Consider the following 20,674-nt stretch of genomic DNA (forward strand, 5'->3'; position numbering starts at 1 on the left):
TTTTATTAAAATTATTTTAAAGTATTGAAAAATAATCTAAAAAGCTAAAAATAAAAAGATAGCAATAATTTTTTTAGATATTATATTAATGTTACTGAAACATATTTTTAGTTATGGAAACATAACATGGTCAATGACATTTTATAAAAAAAAATAAAAAAAGTTAACAACTTTTGAGTTTTTATAATCATAACACTGATTGTGCTTAGCATATTAAATAGATATATAAATTTTTTTTAAATTATTTTTTGTACAGTTGTAACTATGTTGTTTCTTTAAAATCTAATAGGTACTATCAAATTATGTTTATATTTTTAAAGTTAAATTATTAATTTTTATTATGTATATTTAAGTAGCTTTGCATTTTTAAACGTTTGGTAGAGAAGATATATAGGAGCTCTCTATTATAATTTATAATATTATAGACAAATTCCTGTATACAATGACAAATGGAGGACGAGGATATACTTAATATATAAATAAATGTCTTATTCTATCGATCGGTGACGTCTTTTACGTTTTTTATTGTAGACAGTGATCTAAATTTTATTAGGTAGGACAAAGTATTTTTATTAGTTTATAACTGCAATAAAGATCTGTAGAAACAGTGTATTATATATCTATGTAATTACACATAACTTTTTTGTATGTAAAAGTGTAATACAGCTATGTAAAATATTTTTTTTTTATTATATATTTTTAATTTAGCGTGTAAAATAAAAAAATCTAAACATACAAATTAAATATAAGTTAACGTTGAAATTTAACTGACAATAAATTCTCACAACTTCCATAATATACTTCAATAAATATTGCTAAGGGCTAAATTGTTTCTGAAAAAAAATATCAAAAATAAAAAATAAAAATAAAACTTTTTTAAATTATTTTTTTTTATAAGAACTAGCACTTAGCACAAATGGTTTTTTAAGATAAAAATGTAAAATATTATGTTTATTAAAAATTATTTTAATGTGTCTAGTTTATGAATATTAAGTCTGATGCGGAATTGTAAAAATAAATTAAGTTTTTTATTTTGATATATTAAATATAGTGGATGGTAAAATAATACAGTATATACATTTTAGAAGAAAAAAAAAACAATATAAAACTAAGTATAATTTTCTTTACTCCACTGAACTAGCTGTTTTAAAAATAAATACATTTCTCGTTTATTTAACTTGAACGCAAAGTGCGTTTTGAAAACGATCGCCATTCAAATCAACATTATATTATTGTTGTGTTGAAAAAAAAACTTTAATATATAATGGAATAATAAATAATAAAACAACGATATGTTATTATGATTCCGAGTATGCGAATAAAAGTCTTAGGATTTGAGTGTAATACATGTGGGGACGGTTTGTATAATACATATATTATGCAACAACGTAGGCGGTTCTAGAGATTCGTTCTCGATACAGATGATATGCGAACGTCAACTATTTCGTTGTGTGTGTATGTTGTAGTGAACGGAGAGAGGGTGTTGTGTCGTATAATATTTTAGTCGGGTCGAGTCGAAAATCGTACAACGTTCTACGACCTCGAGTACAAAAACGTATTATTAAGATACCTACTTATAGGAGGTACCTACATATATAATATACATAGAAAGGTCAATAAAAATAGTTTTTTGATCTACGGCGTATATTCGTGATCGGCCACACGTCTTGACAGGACAATTTATACACATATGCACAAATAATATCTATTATCATCTTATATAGTATAACATTAATAGTGACTGCGCGGCAGTGCAGGAGGCAGTACTGTTGTAAATGTATATACATATATAGAGTTGCAAGAGTTGCTTCCGGTTCAAAGTTTTGACAAATAACAGCGGATTTTTATTTGCCGCTTGATATCCGCGCACCGGCTTTGGGCGGCGGTGGGTGGATGACTGTGGCTTTCGGTTAGTGGCGTACTTGCCGCGCAACGTGTGGATGGATGACGGGGGAGAGGTCGGCTTGCGAGTGGTGGCGGCGGCCTTTTATAACATTTGTCTTTGTTCGTTACAAACGACTGATTTCTTATTGCTAGCCACGGAACCACGTGGTTTAGGGGCTATGAGGCCGGGTGGAAGAGCCACGAACGACGCGCGGGGTGTTCGAGCGGAGGAAAGTGGTCTCTAAGACGTCGTTGGGAAGGGGTACAGAGCTGAGGGCGAGAAACAGTTTTTCCCAACAACGATGTCGGGTTCAGACGGGGTATCGTTTTCTTTTTTTTTTCATTTTTCTCTCTTTTCTCGTGCTTGGTGCGAGAAAAACAGACTGCCGCGAAAAAAAAAAGGAAAAATAATATATATGTATATAGAAAACATTCACTTATATAACTTTACAATGTTCTTCCACTCACCCTTCACTTTTCCGTTTGGGTTTGTTTTTAAACCAAGTTAATATTGTTTTGAAACTGAGCGTGAATTAAACTGGAAAAATCGTCTTGAACGCAAACGTCAAACTATTGTGCTGTGATGATACACACCATCAGTCACCAGTCGTAGTAGTAATAGTAGTGGCATTCGTATAGTATTAGTAGCAGTACTTTAGTAGTACAGAGTAGTAGTACTTTAGTAGTGTAGTAGTAGAAACTCCAGCGTTTCGGTGTGATTAAAAAACGATTGGATTGATATTACCATTTTTAATTTGTTCACGTCAACCAAGTGTACAACCACGGTCGTTCTTTATACTTATAAGATTATTATGGCGAAAGGATTCAAACGAACCAAAATAAAATAATGACAATGCATGTATGCAATGTGTGATTTGTATGTTTCTGATATCGTATATTTTATAAAAAATATTTTACCAAGTATTCTTTGAATAATTTAATGTTGCTCGGAATGACAGTATATGATGGCTGATTTTATGACAATCAAAGCCTTTTGACCACAAAAAAGAATCATATTATAAATGCAATGTTAATGTGATAATATTATTATCACTAAATTAATTTTACTATAAACCAAAGAAGTGTTAGAAATATACATTTTGGGATTTGAGGTTCTGGTAAGTATTTCTATATTCAAAAATTCATTATTTTTAGTTATTTGGTTTTACCTAACTTAATTTATTCAATAGATTATTTACACGCACAAACCTTGTTTTTCTCTAGCTCCGTCGGACCGGATGACAATGTGACGGTTGTCCTTGCGCTTCCAATGAACTTTTGGTTCCGGTTTCCCAGTGGACCGGCACCGTAACCGTATGGTACCACCTTCCATGGCGGCACTACCCGGCCCCTCGATATCTGCCTCGTCCAATATGTTTGGTGGAATCCGCACGTCCAAGTACCCAGTCTGAAATGAGAAAATATTATTTGCTAGTTTATTTCGCTTGTAAATAAAGTTCGTAACAAAATTAAAATGTATAAATCGTACGCAATATATATATATATATATCATATTATGTATATTGCACGAAATCCATTCGCTAAAATTAGTTTTTCGAAAGCGGTTTTACAAAAGCTTTTCTCGTCGTACCCACGCAACCACGCGCGCCGTATACATAATAATAATAGTAATACCTATGCGCACATAAGTTGTATAAGGACTTAGGACGGTAGTGTACTCGCCCGCTAACTCATATTTCGATACACCGAGGTGGGTACGTAATGCACGTCTAAGTGATTTACTTCGAACTTTCAATTATACCATTAAACTATTAAAAAACAATAATGACTTTACACGCGTAGAATAAAATATACAAGTATGAGATGTAATATATTGAATTTATAGTATAATTTTATATTTAAATCCAACCACGTGGTTCAATTTCGTGGACCTATACGTGTAATAGTGGAATTATATAGACATTATCTACTGGAGTCGTATACCTATAGAATGTAACGTAATTTTATAGTTTCGTATTTCGATTATAGACACTGTAGATATTGCGTATAAACAAAGGCATACATATACCTAACCTAGCAGTAAGGGACGCTAAAAAAGTTTTACAAAAGTACTTCTGATTTTTAATTCTTGTTTAAAAATTTGTTGGAATATTTATTTATTCACTCGCTCTAAAAATATATATGTTTGTAACAAAAATGTGTGTTATTAAAACAAAATTTTTAAAACAATTTATTGGAATCAAAAAATTTGTCAATTTTGTTAATTCAAAACAATTTATTTTTTAAATTAAATTATATAGCATATGGTGTTATAGTATTTATGTTTGTGGCCTCATAATTTAAATTAGAAAATCTAAACTATGCTCGATTTGTCAATATTTAGGCAGTTATCGTATGTTTATTATTTTTTTTTTTACAAAATTGTTGTGTTTTTGATGTAATATTACGTTCAGACAACCACAACAGTGTTTTATCGCATTATCGGATTTGAAATCTAATTAATTTTTATACAAATTGAATCACGTTATAATAATAACATTGTAGTGAATGGCAATCACAAAATTATAATAATTACGGAAGAAAATTAGTCACTCCCTAACATAATTGACAATATTATTTCTCCTGATTTATAGTTAAGTATTTATATACAAAATTAAAAATTATGATTTACAGATTTTCTTACTATTTTAATAAAATTATTATAATGACGTGTTTTTAATGTTCGCGTTTTTTTTTTTTTTTTTTGATTAATTAAGTCTCTTGCTGTCATATAAATGATTACCACATGGCTAAACTAACTATTACAATAAAAATATTTACATAATATTATTATGTAATCGGCTTTTAAGTAGATTAGTTGGAATTAAAATTAAAGTTAACGAATGAATAATTATAAAAATTAAATAATTAAAATTATATATTATCAGTTCACAAGGAGTAGAGGTAAGCAAGTTTTTCTATACGTTTATAAAACCTTCGAACAGGGGTGCGATTTGAGTAATAAAGCTTTAGGAGGAGTTATGAGATAATGCTTTTAATTGACTTAACCTAAATTTTGCAATGGTTTAGTTTGAATGGACTTAAAAGGGAAGCTGTTTGTTTAAAACTTGTAGATATTAATAAAGTTCTCGAAAATAAAACTGTTTGATTAGTATAATATTTTTATTCATTTAATTAATAGTGGAAATTTAAAATTAAAACAATTTAAAGAATGATAATTTACAGTTATTTATTCTAAAAATGTAATGATATAATTAATTATTGTCATAATGTTTTTCAGAAATATTATACGAATTAATATGTATATTATTAGATAGGTATATAAATATGTATTTAATAAATAAATAAAATGTAACAGAAAAAAAATATATTTTATAATAAAATATAACACCAAGTAATTTATTTCATATTTTAAAATTAAATTTAGTTACCAGTACATTAAATTAATAATTTTAGGATTTAATAATTTATTTCTCGGTATTTTTTTAGATATTATAATTGTTAAAAAAACAAATAAAATTATTGGTACCTACCATTTTATTCTTCGAATCATTAGAAACTCTAACAATTATGATTTATGACAGTTTTATGGAAATAATGTTTTGAATGTTTGTATATTATAAATACACGGTAAAAGATAATTTAATAAGCCGTCGTTAAAATTTCAACAAATGTATAACATTTTAATATTATATTATATTTTGCAGAAATAATATTTGATACCTATCGAAATGTTTTATTGATTACTAATAATGTAAAACAATTTATGAAAAATAAAAATCGCAAATTTAAAAACAATAGAAAAATATTGCAATAGATTCAAAATATTTATAATAATATTAATAATATTGATGGTATTATGTATTTGTATGATAAATAAATAATATATAGATTAGAGTGCACATAAAATCGTATTCTGTCTAAATTTGAATAAAAATTGTTGGTGGAAATTTTAAGTCTTTATTTTTGAATTAAAACAAAATCAATTCTATTTAAATTGACAATTAAAAAAAAAAAAAAAATGTAAATGTAGCTTTCGATTACTTAAAATAACAATAAAAATAAATTTTCCACCAGAAATTATTCTCAATGTAAAAATTGAAACATTTAAAAAACACTGTTAAAAAGACACAGACAAAAAGCATGCATCATTAAAAAACAAATATATTTTCTACTCCGTACAATATCTAAAAATAAGTTTTTGATCAATACAAATATTGTTATTTGTTTCATGATTAGAATATTATATTTAACTTAATTTTGTTTTAATAAAATAAATATATATTATATAATGTATAATATTATAATATTATAATGGGACACGTACATTTTGTAGAAAAATTTCTATGATAAAATATCTATTTCTAGTTTCTACTGCTACGATTTCATTGGAATTTTTATGTGTACATAGTGTGTGTAACATACAGAATCATCGATGTGTTTGCTGGTTATATAACTTATGAATAATTATTATTGAATAATGTAATACATAATGTGTCATAAAACGCATGTCGTATATGTCTTAATTTATGGTTTCTTTGTTGGAGTTTAACGAAAAGTGTAAAATATACACTGATTTGACGAGTATGTTTTATTAGGTAAGCCCCTACCCATACATTTTCCTTTAATAATGAATTTATTTTAATTATACTTTTTAGAATATTTAAATAAACATAAGTGCTTTATTTTAAAATACTTTTAATATTTAATTGTTTTATATCATTTATTTAAGTCGTATTCTGTTACGATGTTAATATTTACTAACTTCTTCTTTTCAAATGAAAATCACGCCTTTTATTTGTTAATCAGATATTCGGACGACTTTTTTGAAATGTAGATTAATCTAAATGAAAATTAAAATCTGTGGTTTTTGAGTTATTTAAGAATAATAGATCCATGATATTGGGTTTGAAAAATGCTGTGATATTTTAAAATGTTTAGTAATAATTACTAATTTATAAACTATCAATATTTTAAAATTGCAAAAACTGTTTGAGTATGATATTAATAATATTACTTACATATTGTAAACTAATTTTTAAGGATTATTATTTTATTTGGCTTATACATTATTTCGGTAATTCTAAAAAAATTGTTCGAAATTTGATTTAGATATTAAAAGTTTTTCAAAAAAACCGTCCACTTAATAATTTACTGTAAAAGAAGTAAATTATTATTTGATAAAAATTAATTTATATCGATATAAAATACTCCTTAAATTCTTTAAAAATCTAAATAATCGTTAAACATGGATCTTATAAACATTTTTTAACATTCTGAAAATCAGAATTCGAATATATTTATTATTAAGAGAAGACGTGAGGGTTAGCATACTTGGTGAATCACTCTGTATATTATATAAATTTTTTAAACGGCGTGCACTAGCTATTATTTTTTGATGGAAATCGGTTAATCAGAAGTGAAGGCTGGGCCGACACCTCACAGATTATACGGAAAGCGAAAGAAAAGAAAACGAAAAATTTAAAAAGAAAAAAAATACAACCAAGAAAAATAATACGTGACCTGAAATTGCGGCCGTTGGCAAATGACGCGAGAAATAAGGATACGGTGAGTGGGCAAGTTTTTGGAAACGCTGTATTTTTCTTCGTCACCCCCTCCACGTCACTACCCGCCGCCACGAGACGTGCCTGCGTCCGCCGCACCGACGACAAGAAGGGTGATTGTATTTTATTTATTTATTTATTTTCGTTTAGCGCGCGAAAACTCTTACCTGTACAACTTTTAATGGACATCGGTAATGAACGCGACAGTGGGTGAAGTTATGTGTCGGATTTCACGATTGGGAGCAGTGGGCAGCAGCATAGGTCCTGAGAGGGTAGTAGAGTGGGTAAGTATCGGCTTGGACTAGATGGAAGTACAGGGAGTTTTCCCGAAAACCAGACGAGGTAAAAACAAAAAGAGACATTTTTTTTTTAACTTTCCGATGGCGCAAAAAAGGAGACGTGATGAGTCGTGAGATACAGCTTTACAACAGTTATAATATGTACGTGTACGGAGCGATATAGTAATTGGTGAAGAATAGAGTGCGAAAAAGAAGAAAAAAAAAGAAGTTTGAATGTTTCAACGGTTACTTTTTTATTATTTAATTTTTATTTTTATTTTTTACGAAAGACCTTTAAAGACGGATTTAAGAGGTTATGAGAATAAATGCATGGGTGATATTTTTTTATCGTTCATCAATATAAACGTTTGAACGACAACGATCGAGTTATGAATTATTCGTAGCGTTCAAAACAATAAAATTGTACTTCAATAGTTTTTCCGAGTACGGTAACAAAAAAAAATTAATCGTTTAACGACACTTATATACAGACGTATTATATTATATATGTAGGTAGACAAGGACAAAAAAAGCATAAAACTTTTGTATTTTTCTGTAGTGTTCTTTAATTCTTCAATTATTTTTCCCCTTCTAATAAATACTTAATTTTAAGCTCAAATGTTTTTAGATTTTTATCAGAGAATTTCTATACTGTATATAATCTGGTTTTTTAAATTACACATTTCATTATTGCAAGTCATTTTTGGTGTTGGATATATTTGTAAACATTTGTTTGTTATAATTATAACATATTATTATTAAAATATATATATACATTATACATTATACATTATATATAATAGTATATGTATATCTTAGACGTATTGTCAAATTAGTAAGTCATATTGTTCTTAGTTAAATATGATATCTATACAGTTAATTATTTTTAATTTTAAACATTAATAAATTAATATTATTATTCATTTAGTACCTATCTATTTATATATTTTTAAATTCGCTATTGAAATATTTATTTCATTAATTGTTTTATATACTTACTCATCTGCAGGGACTGAATTATTCTAAAGCACAAGAAATATTTACTATTTTGAGTTTATTAAAACTAAAATCAAACTCTATTAAGCTTATAAATACATGTGATCTAACTAAAATGTAATTGTAATTATTGCTACCTCATTAGGTTTTTTAGTATTTCATGAAACAAATACTTATAATGGACATTTGACAATGTTTATAACTTATAATAAATACAAAGACATTAGACAAGTAATGTAAAAAGAGTGCCCACTGGTCACACCCAATTTTTACTAAAAATAGATCACATGCATAATATTAAAAACTAATATACATTTGATTCCCAACAAAGAATAATATAATATAGGTATAATGAAAAAAAAAAATGAATAATACATTTCACGTCAAACAACTAAATATATAATATAATAAAAGCAGAATAATTTCATTAAAATCTAATATGCAATCATTTCAACGAAACTATTTCATGAGAACATTGACGTTGGTGGATGAAATAATAATAATTCTACTCGCATATATTTAATTACAGTACGTTGTACAAATAATATTCTATATAGATGTGGATGTGATCCTATACAAATTATTTATTTGTGATAAGGGTTAATATTATCAATGCGAAATTCATCTAATTGCTAAGAATAGCGTTTTCAAACTCAAAAAAAATATTAAAAACTAAGTTCATATCATTCGTATATTTTTTAAAAATATTAAACATATCTCAATATCATTAACTGTAATAATAAAAAAAAAACAAAAATTATTACAACTACATGTTTGATGATCTGTAGAATTATGTACGTACATATGCATTTAATAATCTTTAAGTTTAAGAACAACTCATAGGAGACATTATTAAACAATATTTTTAATAAAACATCGCGTTCAGTTATAATATTATAAAAACGAAAATATGAAAAAATTACTATTTTTATCATACGATATAGCCGTGTCGGTACAAATGTCTCAAATAGCTTATTCGAAGTTTTTAGTTGTACCTTCACTGAACAATAAATAATTAAGCTAGATAATATTATATAATTATTATTTATTATCTTGATACTGTACTAATGATATTATAATTATTTAAAGGCTGGCGTTTTTAAAACACGACAAATAAAACAAAAAGCGTATTTATCCGTTAAAATGTATTAATTATAGTCGTATACGTTTTTAACAAACCGCCGTGTAATGAGTTGATCTTGCGGGCGTGCTCGAACACTGAAAACAAGTCCACGGTGGTGGTCTTAACCCTTAAAACCGTTATAATACCTATACACCTCGTGTGACGTATTTTAAATCCACACATACACACACACACACACACAAATCCCCACTTATCGCCCGCGTGCTACATTCGTCTTGCTGCCGGACAATTTACTCGCAGGACGTTTTCAAAAATGTCTGTCCACCGGCCCACTAATACCGCACCGCGAATACCTAACCGCCAAAACCGCTGTGACCACCGATTAAATACAACCTCTATTGCTACCGCCACCACGACCCGACCCACCCGCATCAGCGTGTAACCCGTCCCAACCCCGCACCTCGGCTGACACCACACTACTTCAAGACCGATTCGTATTAGATCTAAGCACGTTCTACTGGACAGTCGACAGCCTATTAACCCGAGTCCCTCTCGTATTGTAATATCCTCGCCATTCGCCAAAACAGCCGTTTGAGTGACACATCTTTCACAATAATATTATAATATATGATTATTGATATTATCCTTCGAAATCTTACCACTCCAAACTGTTTACCTAACCTGCAGTAACCACCGCGACCGCGGCTGCCAAACGCAACCACAATATTCACCTGTGTAGGTACACAGCTGAAATGTATGCAGCACTGCGAGCCGTACGATGGCAAATACGCTTAGTGTGTTATTAATCGGTGCGTAAACAACGGTTATGATATTACTATTTATTATGTTAATATATCGTTAAAGTAAATCTGTACCTATGCAATATTAATGTGATATCATGCTAAGAATGTCCGATATATTAATGAAATCGTAAATTGTAATGGCATTATATTTACATTATATTTATTATATACAGTCATATTGCCAACTCGTATAACTAACTTCACTAAAACATAATATCATTTGCAGTGAATTAACTACATTTCTTGCGTGCGTTGTGATGTTAATATTATTATGTTCGAAATTTAATAAGCATTAACAAGTTTACATTTAAATAAGTATAATACGCGCAATGTTACTGTATTTTCATAATTTTACAAACAACTACATATTTCTGATTTAGTTATATATAAAATATTTTTGTTTGTTAAATTTATTGGATTTTATATTATAAAAAATATGAAATATATTAATTATTTAAGTTAACGAAACTACGAAACTTATACACGATGTTTTGCCCAAATATAACGACTGTTTATACGTATCCAGGCGTGGATCTAGAAATCATTAATGGGGAGGGGCTTATTATCAAAAAACGATAAATAAAGAATTTGTTATAAATATTTTTTAAATTAATTTAATTTTATATAACTTAAAATACGGTCTAAGGGGAGGGGGCTAAAGCCCCTTAGCCGGGGCCCCTTCAAATCCGCGCCTGTATGTATCTATATACCACTAGTCCAATATAAATGAATAATTAATAATGTTTTTTAAGCCATAATAGTAAAAAAGGAGAAAGTAAATAAACACTCCATTATATAGTAGGAAATGGTTGAAAAAACTCGACACCTGTAATGTATGTGTTAAATTTGAATTTAATGATAAATCATTGCATATGAAAAAAGATTCTGAGCGGAGGACTTGTCAGCTTATTATCAAATAAATACGATATCGTATATTGCTATTATTTATTAGTGTATAATAAATACGAGATTATAAGATTATAATAAATAATAATATAAGCAAAAGTTCATCTCCATGAAAAATATTTAATTACAAAAAAATGACTAAAATTGATTAAATTTCTAATTTCTTTCAAATTTGTTCCAACCATAAATGACTAAATATGGTTTTTTTGGTGGTATCGGGTATACCTATATATATATATATATATTTTGTATTTTTTGGTTCCAGTATTTTTTACTTATGAGGAATGTAGCTTTAGCTAGAAAAATTAAACTTTTATATATTTTATAACATTAATTAATTTGTAAATTTTCATGATTTTCAAAATTTAAATTTTATATAATTATAATTAAAATTTGTTCTAATATATTATTTATCTTTAATATTTTTAAATGGTTATAGTGAAAACAGTTAAGAAACCGTGTATTAGAAGCTAGAGGGTATCTACACTGGTGAACCTCACACTTTATGCCATTTCATGTTATGTTTTTCACTTTTATTATCAAATTTACTTATTGTATTGTATATAAATATTACAGATTATAAATATTCTATTGTATAAAAAAAAAGAAACCGTGTATAAAATTTGCAAAGTTATTAAGATTAAGATATTTTTTATTAATATAGGTAATAGTTGAATAGAAAACATTATTTAGTTAATTAAAATTTTTTGTTTTGCTTAAACAACATTGATTTATTCGAAAGTTGGTATTGTAAAAAATGTTTATTTTTTTATTAGTTCTATGTTTATTTATAAAAATACTAATATTTTACAATTTTGATCTCAAAGGTTAAAATTTAGATACAATTTTCTATTAAAAACCATCCTCACAGTTAAAAATTGAAGCATTTTTCTTAGTTTTGTTTTTTTTTTTCAATACGCCTCATTATGAAATGAATAGAAATATCGCTCCATTCAAAATTTTAAGGTAAATAGATAAGTAATAAATTACATTTTTTGTAAGTAATTTTAAATCACAATAATAATATGGTTTAAATGATGCAATAATTACATAGAAAGTCGTACATATAATCGTGTAATGTTTATGATAATTATATAATATATAATTATAGTGTTTTATACTATATTAATTTTTAAAATGGATATAGTTTAAACTAGGTCTAAACTATTGATATTTTTAATCTAATGAATATAAATAATATATATTTAATATTAAATAATAATATTATAATATTTATATCTAATAAATACTGCACAGTTTCTTTATTTAGTTGATATGAAAATAATAAGATGTTATTGGTTGAAGAAAAATATCATTATTACAGTTGTACCTAAGGTCAATAAAAGCCAAAATCACAAAGGCAAACTTTTATTTTAGCTTATAAAAGTATATCCTTTCTAGTTGACGTGCTTGTGTCGTCGAACAATTTCTTTTAATTATTTTGATAAAGTTTTGACTTCTTAGATAGTCGAAATGTGGTTATAAGGACGTGGCAAGAAATAGTTCGACGATGGATAACCATTATGAAAAGAAACTGAGTATTCGAACAAAGGTAACTTTTGGAAGAAAAGCTTTTGAAAAAACCCAACCATATAAACATAAATATATAATATTATTAAGTCTTCAATTTTAACGTCACAAATATATCGAACATTTCGTTTTAGTTTTGACCAATATTATTGAGGTTTGATGTAACGCATTAAGTACAGATCTAACTGAATTAATTTTTAAGTGTGTTTTGTTGAGGGCCTTTAAAGATGTTCACTATTATAACTATTATACTTTAATAATATAAATGCGAAACTTTGTCTGTCTGTTACGTTTTCACGGCTGAATCACTGAACCGATTTTGATGAAATTTGGTATGGAGATATAGCTTGGACCCTGAGGAACGGATTTTACTTCTAAGGAGGCGAAACTAAATAACCACTCTAATGTGATTGAAAGTCAATTGCGTGGATAGACATTTGAAATTTAAAGAGTGTGATAATTTTATATTGTAAACATCGGTTAAGGTTTGTTTTTTATAAAATATTTAACCCATAAGGGGAGAGAATAATAATTGAACATTTTGTATTGTAAATAATATTTTTATGGTAAATTCCACTTAAATTAAATATATACGTATTGATATTCTTTACACAATTTATGAAACACGATTAGTTTAAATTATAGCTTCCTTATTCATCATCACTTATCAAATCAAAACTATTTATATGCAAAAACTATAAGAAATAGAAAGTCTGTATATCGTATATATTCTATACATATATATATATATTTATATTATTTTTATTATTATATTTATACATTTTTTTTTCAATTATTAAAAATGTTGTGAGAATTTTCGAATAAAATATTTTTATTATAAACCTTTACGAAGATATATTTATTTAAATGTGCGCTTATTTTAATTTTACAAAACTTTTGGTATATATAAAAATTATCACAATTTTATATGTCAATCGAGAGAGAAAAATCATAATTTATAAGCGAACTCAAATTATCGTATTAGGGTTTATGGTACGAAATAAAATTATATAAGGTATTGTTATCCTTTAGTTCAAACATAAAATAATAAATATTTTATATTTATAAAAGTTTACCATACAAATTCTGTGAAAAAATTGATAAAATAATTTAGTTGGAACGAAATTCTTTGATCTATTTTAGCCGTGTTGAAAATAAAATTTAATACAGAATTAATATGTTAAAATAATAATTATAAGATATTTAAAAAATAATTTAAACGTTGTTTAGTTGTTAATATTCAGTCATATGGATATATAATTGTGACTAGATTTTGAAATAAATATTTAAAAAAAAAATTTTAATTAATTATACACGTTTGATGTTGAATAATTATCATGTAACATCACAATGTTGAATTTATATGCACTTCAATGTTTAATTTGCAATCATATTATAATGGTGATTGGTAATAGTGAACACATATAGTATAATAATATTCATGCGTTTAATAGTTAAAAGAAAAACTTTGATCTAGATATAACTTACATAATTTATAAACTTAAATTTGTAATTATATTAATATCACGTTGAAAAAACTAGTGAATAAATCTGAAAGAAAATGACTGGACGAATATTTTTGCTCTATGCACAATAAAATATAGTGTTATCATAAACATCTGAATTAAAATCACCAAACTGCTTTGTAAACATAAGTAATTCGTTATGTAGGCGTGAAGCGTGTATAGGAATACACATCTAGGGATAATATTCTTCAAACACCTCTATAATCAATACACTAATAATGCATTCAAAAACTACGAAAAATCAGAGAAACCTAAACAAAAATCTTAACACGTTTTGAACTAACTAAGTTATACATCATAATATTATACATTGTTTTTCATCGAGTTGCACTAATTTTGAGTTCTAAAATAAATACTTAATATAAAGGAATCTTTAATTAGGCAGATTAAATACAAATATACATTTTTATTCTAACCTGTAGTATCATCGGTTGCGTGTTTATTTGGCACATGTAACTTCCGGTATCGTTTTTTTGAACATTGAAAACGTGTAATTTCCAAGTATTGTGTCCATTGTGAGTAACTGTCAGTCTGTGATTGTGAGCAATCAAATTCGTGTGGATGGCCAGAATTGCTTTAGAATCCGATTTGATCCAAGCTACCTATAATAATATGTAACAAAAAAAACTTCATAACTGTTTTATTTTGTAGTGGATAATAGGATTTCAACATGCATATTTCAAATTTTTATAATTTGTTTTAATTTAAATATTGTATCTTATTATATATAGTATATTATAGGTACATCATATGGTATTATTATGTGTATAAAGTGTAATAGTATTATTATTATTACCAAATATTATATCTATAACCATTTAATTGAATTGTATCTATAGGTTAACTTTTACTCACCTTACTTTTTCATTTTAGTGGCAACAATAATAATTTTGTTTTTGGGGAGGGTGTCTGGTACCACCTTTTTTTTTTTTGATTTTTAATTTTGAGGAATGTTGTTGATGTTGATAGAAAATTAGATTTAGTTTGTATGGTATTAATAATAGAAAATTTCAAATACTTTTCGAAATAACCAAGGAAATTCGAACATTTTTACGCCAAATTAGTTTTCGATGAAATCAATTTGGTTTTTTGTTGTAACTCAAAAATAAATATCTTTAAAAGAATTTAATATATAAATAAGGAATATTTTAAAATTTTTGAAAATAATGATTTTTTGTTGTTTTTGATTTATTTATGATAAAATGTGTGTTTTATATTAAATGATTAACGATTTAATACAAGGTTTTTCATAAGTTTTCCTTATTACTATTCAAAAATATCTGAAATATATATTATGCAATATTTTTTTACATATATTTGAATTTCGAATTTTGATGAAAATGTATATTCAAACAAAAGACAATAGTTTTAATTTTTGTTATTTATTATTATTGTTATTCAGGAATTGCATGTTTAAACCATTGCAGGAAATTAAAACTTTTTATCGTTGGGTATCTACGTATATAATTAGTTTTCAAACATAGACATTTTCAAAAAATTACGTCTAATTTTAAGTTTTTTATGACACAAACTGATTTATGTCTTTCGGAAGTCGATTGACTTACAAGTTAATATCGTTAATAATAATAATTTATAACATAATATATATAATAGAGTTTTTGTGTATAAATTTATGCGATCAATGATATAAATACAATATACAATATTCTAGACCAACAGACCATTTCTTCTTAAAATAATCTTTTGTATACCTATCTGTAATGATATATGATTGAACACTGAATTCAAATTTAACATTACAGTGATTGACATTTTTATTGTATTATACAACAGAGTTGTAGCTACTTGCTCACTTTTTTATTATTATTCAAGTTTATAATTATAATTATAAAATAAATTAATTTTAATAAGCTAACTCAATTGTAATAATATTTATAATTTTTAATATTTACAGTGGAAAAATGTTGAGAAAATTCGTAGTAAACAAAATGTTATTCAAACTAAAGACAAGAATGAAAAGTGTGTTCTTAGGGATTAAAATATTACTATAATTTTTATATAAATGATATTAAATCATTATGTTAAAACAATTAAGTCAATTTATTCAAGTAGATAAAATTTAAATATTTATAATAAACTTAGTAGTACGGACTTGGTTGTTGATAAAAAAACATCCTGCCTTTGTTATTTTTTCTTTTTCTCAATTATTTCATTAAGTGTTTGTACTTTTTTATTCTCAAAACAAATTATTTTATCAAAAAAATGAACCTGTTCACCTCTGTTCTTTTAAATAACTTTTCATTTCACTCCGATATAAGATTCACATAAAAATCATACTTTTTTATAGAAAAACAAAATACACCTATCCCTCGAGAATCAATCGACCATCAAGAATAAATTAAATGCAAAATCACCTTGTCATGGTTTTATTATAACTAGTAAAATTACTAAATATCTAATAAAAAAAAAACTTTTTAATTTAATCATTTCACAATTGTTTCTCATAACTTCTTCATTCACGAAAACAATCTATAATAATCTTGATTTAAACGCCTGACAAATCACTTGACGCCCTCTTTTTATCAAAGGCCTTTTAACATCATACTAAAAAAAAAAAATCACGAAAAAATAATGAATTCAATACTTTTAAACTAATACTTGATTATAGATACTTAATTTGAACCCAAGTATAAGCACTCATCCTTTCTATAAGTTCACAAGATAGTCGTTATCTCCAATTCCTCAAACATAAACAGTATTGTACAGGTATTACCTCAAAATCGTTATAGAGGATCATTATAATTGGAATGATGAAATTTTACACACAATTCGCTTTCTTTCTGCTTTCAAATTTTTTACACAATATTTGATTTTTTTAGTATCCTGTGAAGATAAAATATCTCATAATTTTATAATTTCAGAGCATTATTATTTCGTATATAAATTAAATACTTACTTATTTATTATTTTATAGAATTATTGATGAGATTATTTTAAGTAATTATTAATTATTAATCGTGACATTAGTACTTATAACCAATAATTATTATTATCAAACCAACGGACTGATCGGTGTAGACTATAGTCGATTATTATTATACATTATTATTTACCATATTGCTGACCTTATCGTATAACAACTGTATAAATATATGAGTAAAACTGATTAGTGTAAATATGACGTAAAATAAAATATTTTTATATTTTGAACTTTCGATGGTTAAGATAAGAAAAAAAAAAAATTCACGAAAAGAAGACAACTTAAAAAAAGTCATCAGCCGCGTCGCGGTAAAACGCGACAACGAGGAGATAAGCGCAAGTGGACGGACTCGCATTTTATATATTTATTATATACGTGTATAATAATAAGTGTAGGTATAATAAAGTTATTCGCACTGATGAAAAGTCGGAGTAACGAAGCACACCGGCGCGTCCCTTATTACTGCGGGTTTTTGTACGCGGTACGTGACCTCAGAAATGCCTAAACAATAATAATATATTGTTAAATAAAATTACGTATCTGGAAAAAATATCTACGGCAGCGTGGACGACGGGCGACCGCGACGAGAGAAAAGCGTGCGACGTTTTTAAGTCGAACCAAGATCGAGGGTCTATGATATTATTAAGTAATATTATTCAGTGGTGGCCGATAATAATGTTATTATAACGAACCGCGCGTATAAAACACGCAGCAGACAAAGAACCCAATCAAGCGCCAATACACGCCACGTCTCTTTTCCATCGGCGGATGCTATATAACACTCACACTTATACGTCGGGTACCTTGGGATTTTTATTATTGGATTTGTTAAGATCGCCTACGGAGTTTTCCCCCTACAAGCATCGTGTGGCGGCCGCGCGTGGTTGACAATTGAACCGGAATTCGGCACGCAACTTATTTGATCGAATCCCCGCGCACACCCGGTGTGTATAATACTGTTATTATTATTATTACGTTCTATGCTCGTGCGGTACGGTCGAAAACGATAAGAAATTCACTCGATCTCGGTCAGTCACGGTCAGAAGATTGCGATCGTCCTCGTCGTGGGCAGAAATAGGGTGAAAATTAGCGTAGTCATGTGGAATTGTAAAGTACTTAAGTATTCACTCAATTATTGTTCTTAACAGATGATATTAAAAAAAAAAAAAAAAAAAAAAAAATGATAATACGTTTAGTAAGTGTATACAATAACATATAATATTACAAATAAAACAAATATCAATATCAACAATATCTGTGTAGTGGCGATCGACCGCGGTTTTTCTAAAGAATTTTTTTTTTTTTAAGTTTAGTTTTAAAATATAATAGTAGATGGTCGCCGATCATGGAAAACAAAAAATTTTGTGTATATCTATTTAATATATTATATAATGTGTGTTATCACCGTAGGGACGGTTCAAACGTGTCTTTATTATTTTATTCAATTGTATCTGTTCTATTCACATTAGTGTATAGAGATGTGTACCCACCCCTAACTCACACGCGTGTCACACTCGGAACGCTTTAATATGGAATTTCCATTAGAAAGTTTAATTAACACACATTCGTTTGTGGGCAACACTCAGCGGCGCTGAATTATTATACGCTAGACAGAAAAATAACAATTTTATTCAGAGTATATATGGTAGTAATAATGTATTAATATGGTCACGTATATTATTATTATCATCCTACATTTAACTGTATATAACAATTCTGAAAAAATTTTACAAATCATTTAATAATTATAATAGTATTTTATTGACTAAACTGTAATAGGGGAAGGCAGGGCAGAACCGAATTACTAACTTCTAAGCACTAACTTGGACAATTTTAAGAATTTGAAATTGGATTCCGTAATTAAATTACAAGTATTGTTAGCTTCAATAATATTTAAGCATTTTAAAATTTTTTAACATCAACTTAAAAAAATCCGAATTTTGAAAGTACTTAAAAATACAATTTTGCCCTATAGATAGTCCGTATGAAAGTTTTATGATCTAAAATAGTAAAAATATAATCAGTGATACGCAATATCCCTATCAAACAATATTTAATAAGATAAATTATTGTAAAAAATTCACTTTTTATAAAATAATTATGGATTCTATTTACCTATTATATACAAGTATCATGGGCATTTGTATGCAGAGATGAAGGAGGATATGGAGTAGAGATTTTTTTTAGGTACTATTATAGTGGTTGTCATGTTTAACTGATATTTAGTTTTGATAAACATTTCTATTTTTGACTCATTTTCATTGTAGACAGTTTGAATAATGGCATATGTTTTTGCCATTACGGGTTTGCTCCACAGTAGGTGGCATTAAATTACCTAACAGTAATTAAGTAAAAAGTAAAAACATCATTACTCCAAATTATATTATTAAATAATCTGTACTTACTTTTTCGTAATTTAAAACGATTTTTATACAAGTCAAACGAGATAAAGTATGAAAAATTTTAATGATGATATGTGAATTCGAAGTACCTTCACTGGTTGGTTTCTTCCCTTAAGATACTCAAGCCAATGCACTTAATTTAATAAAAACATACATTATTGTGCTTATTGTACTTTTTTTTGTTGCAGATTATTTAAGTTCTAGATTAAAAATAATAATAACAAAAATGATATGTGAAAAAAATGTGATAATACATATTTTATGATAATAGAAATTTGAGAGGGAATTTATTAGAATTGAGGTTAATTTTTTTCAATAACAATAAACTAACGGTCATGGATAAATAAACATCAATAATTTATTATTCTATCTTGACTCAATGTTCAAAAACCTTATCACATGGTTTTGCCTCTCGTATAGAACTACCCCGCTTTCCCCTACCTAAATATGTAAGTTCGAATTTTTAATAGACATTAAAGAAATTAACCAAAAAGCTATGCATAGATGAAGCGGTGAAAAAACGAAATCGTGAGTATAATGATTTATGTCATACGTAGTTTTATAATAAGTGAATGAAAATTATGAAGACGAATCAAACGAACCAAATGAAGTGTGAAAAATACTATTTTGTATGATATATACGATCTTTAAACTATTATCTTAAGTCACTTTATCTGATCCAACTCTATTATATTTATTGTTAAAGATGAAAAACAATTTTGAAATTTGTTTTCACAGTTCATATTTCTTTGAAGAAAATGTAAGATAATATTTACTATGGTTCCTTGGATTAAGTCAA

General features: G+C 26.8%; 1 protein-coding gene across 3 annotated transcripts in view; it reads right to left on the bottom strand.

Moving 5' to 3' along the window:
* LOC114127190 (lachesin-like) overlaps positions 1-20,674 on the bottom strand; it is a 129,319-nt gene that overhangs the window by 11,383 nt on the left and 97,262 nt on the right. For all 3 annotated transcript variants that reach the window (XM_050209390.1, XM_050209378.1, XM_050209384.1), the window contains 2 exons: positions 14,949-15,134; positions 3,094-3,292 (listed from right to left, as the gene is read on the bottom strand). In XM_050209390.1, coding sequence (XP_050065347.1) covers positions 3,094-3,292; positions 14,949-15,134 — 385 coding nt within the window. The remainder of the gene's footprint in view (positions 1-3,093; positions 3,293-14,948; positions 15,135-20,674) is intronic.

This window comes from Aphis gossypii, chromosome 1, assembly GCF_020184175.1.
Source record: "Aphis gossypii isolate Hap1 chromosome 1, ASM2018417v2, whole genome shotgun sequence".
Taxonomy (NCBI): Eukaryota; Metazoa; Arthropoda; class Insecta; order Hemiptera; family Aphididae; genus Aphis; species Aphis gossypii.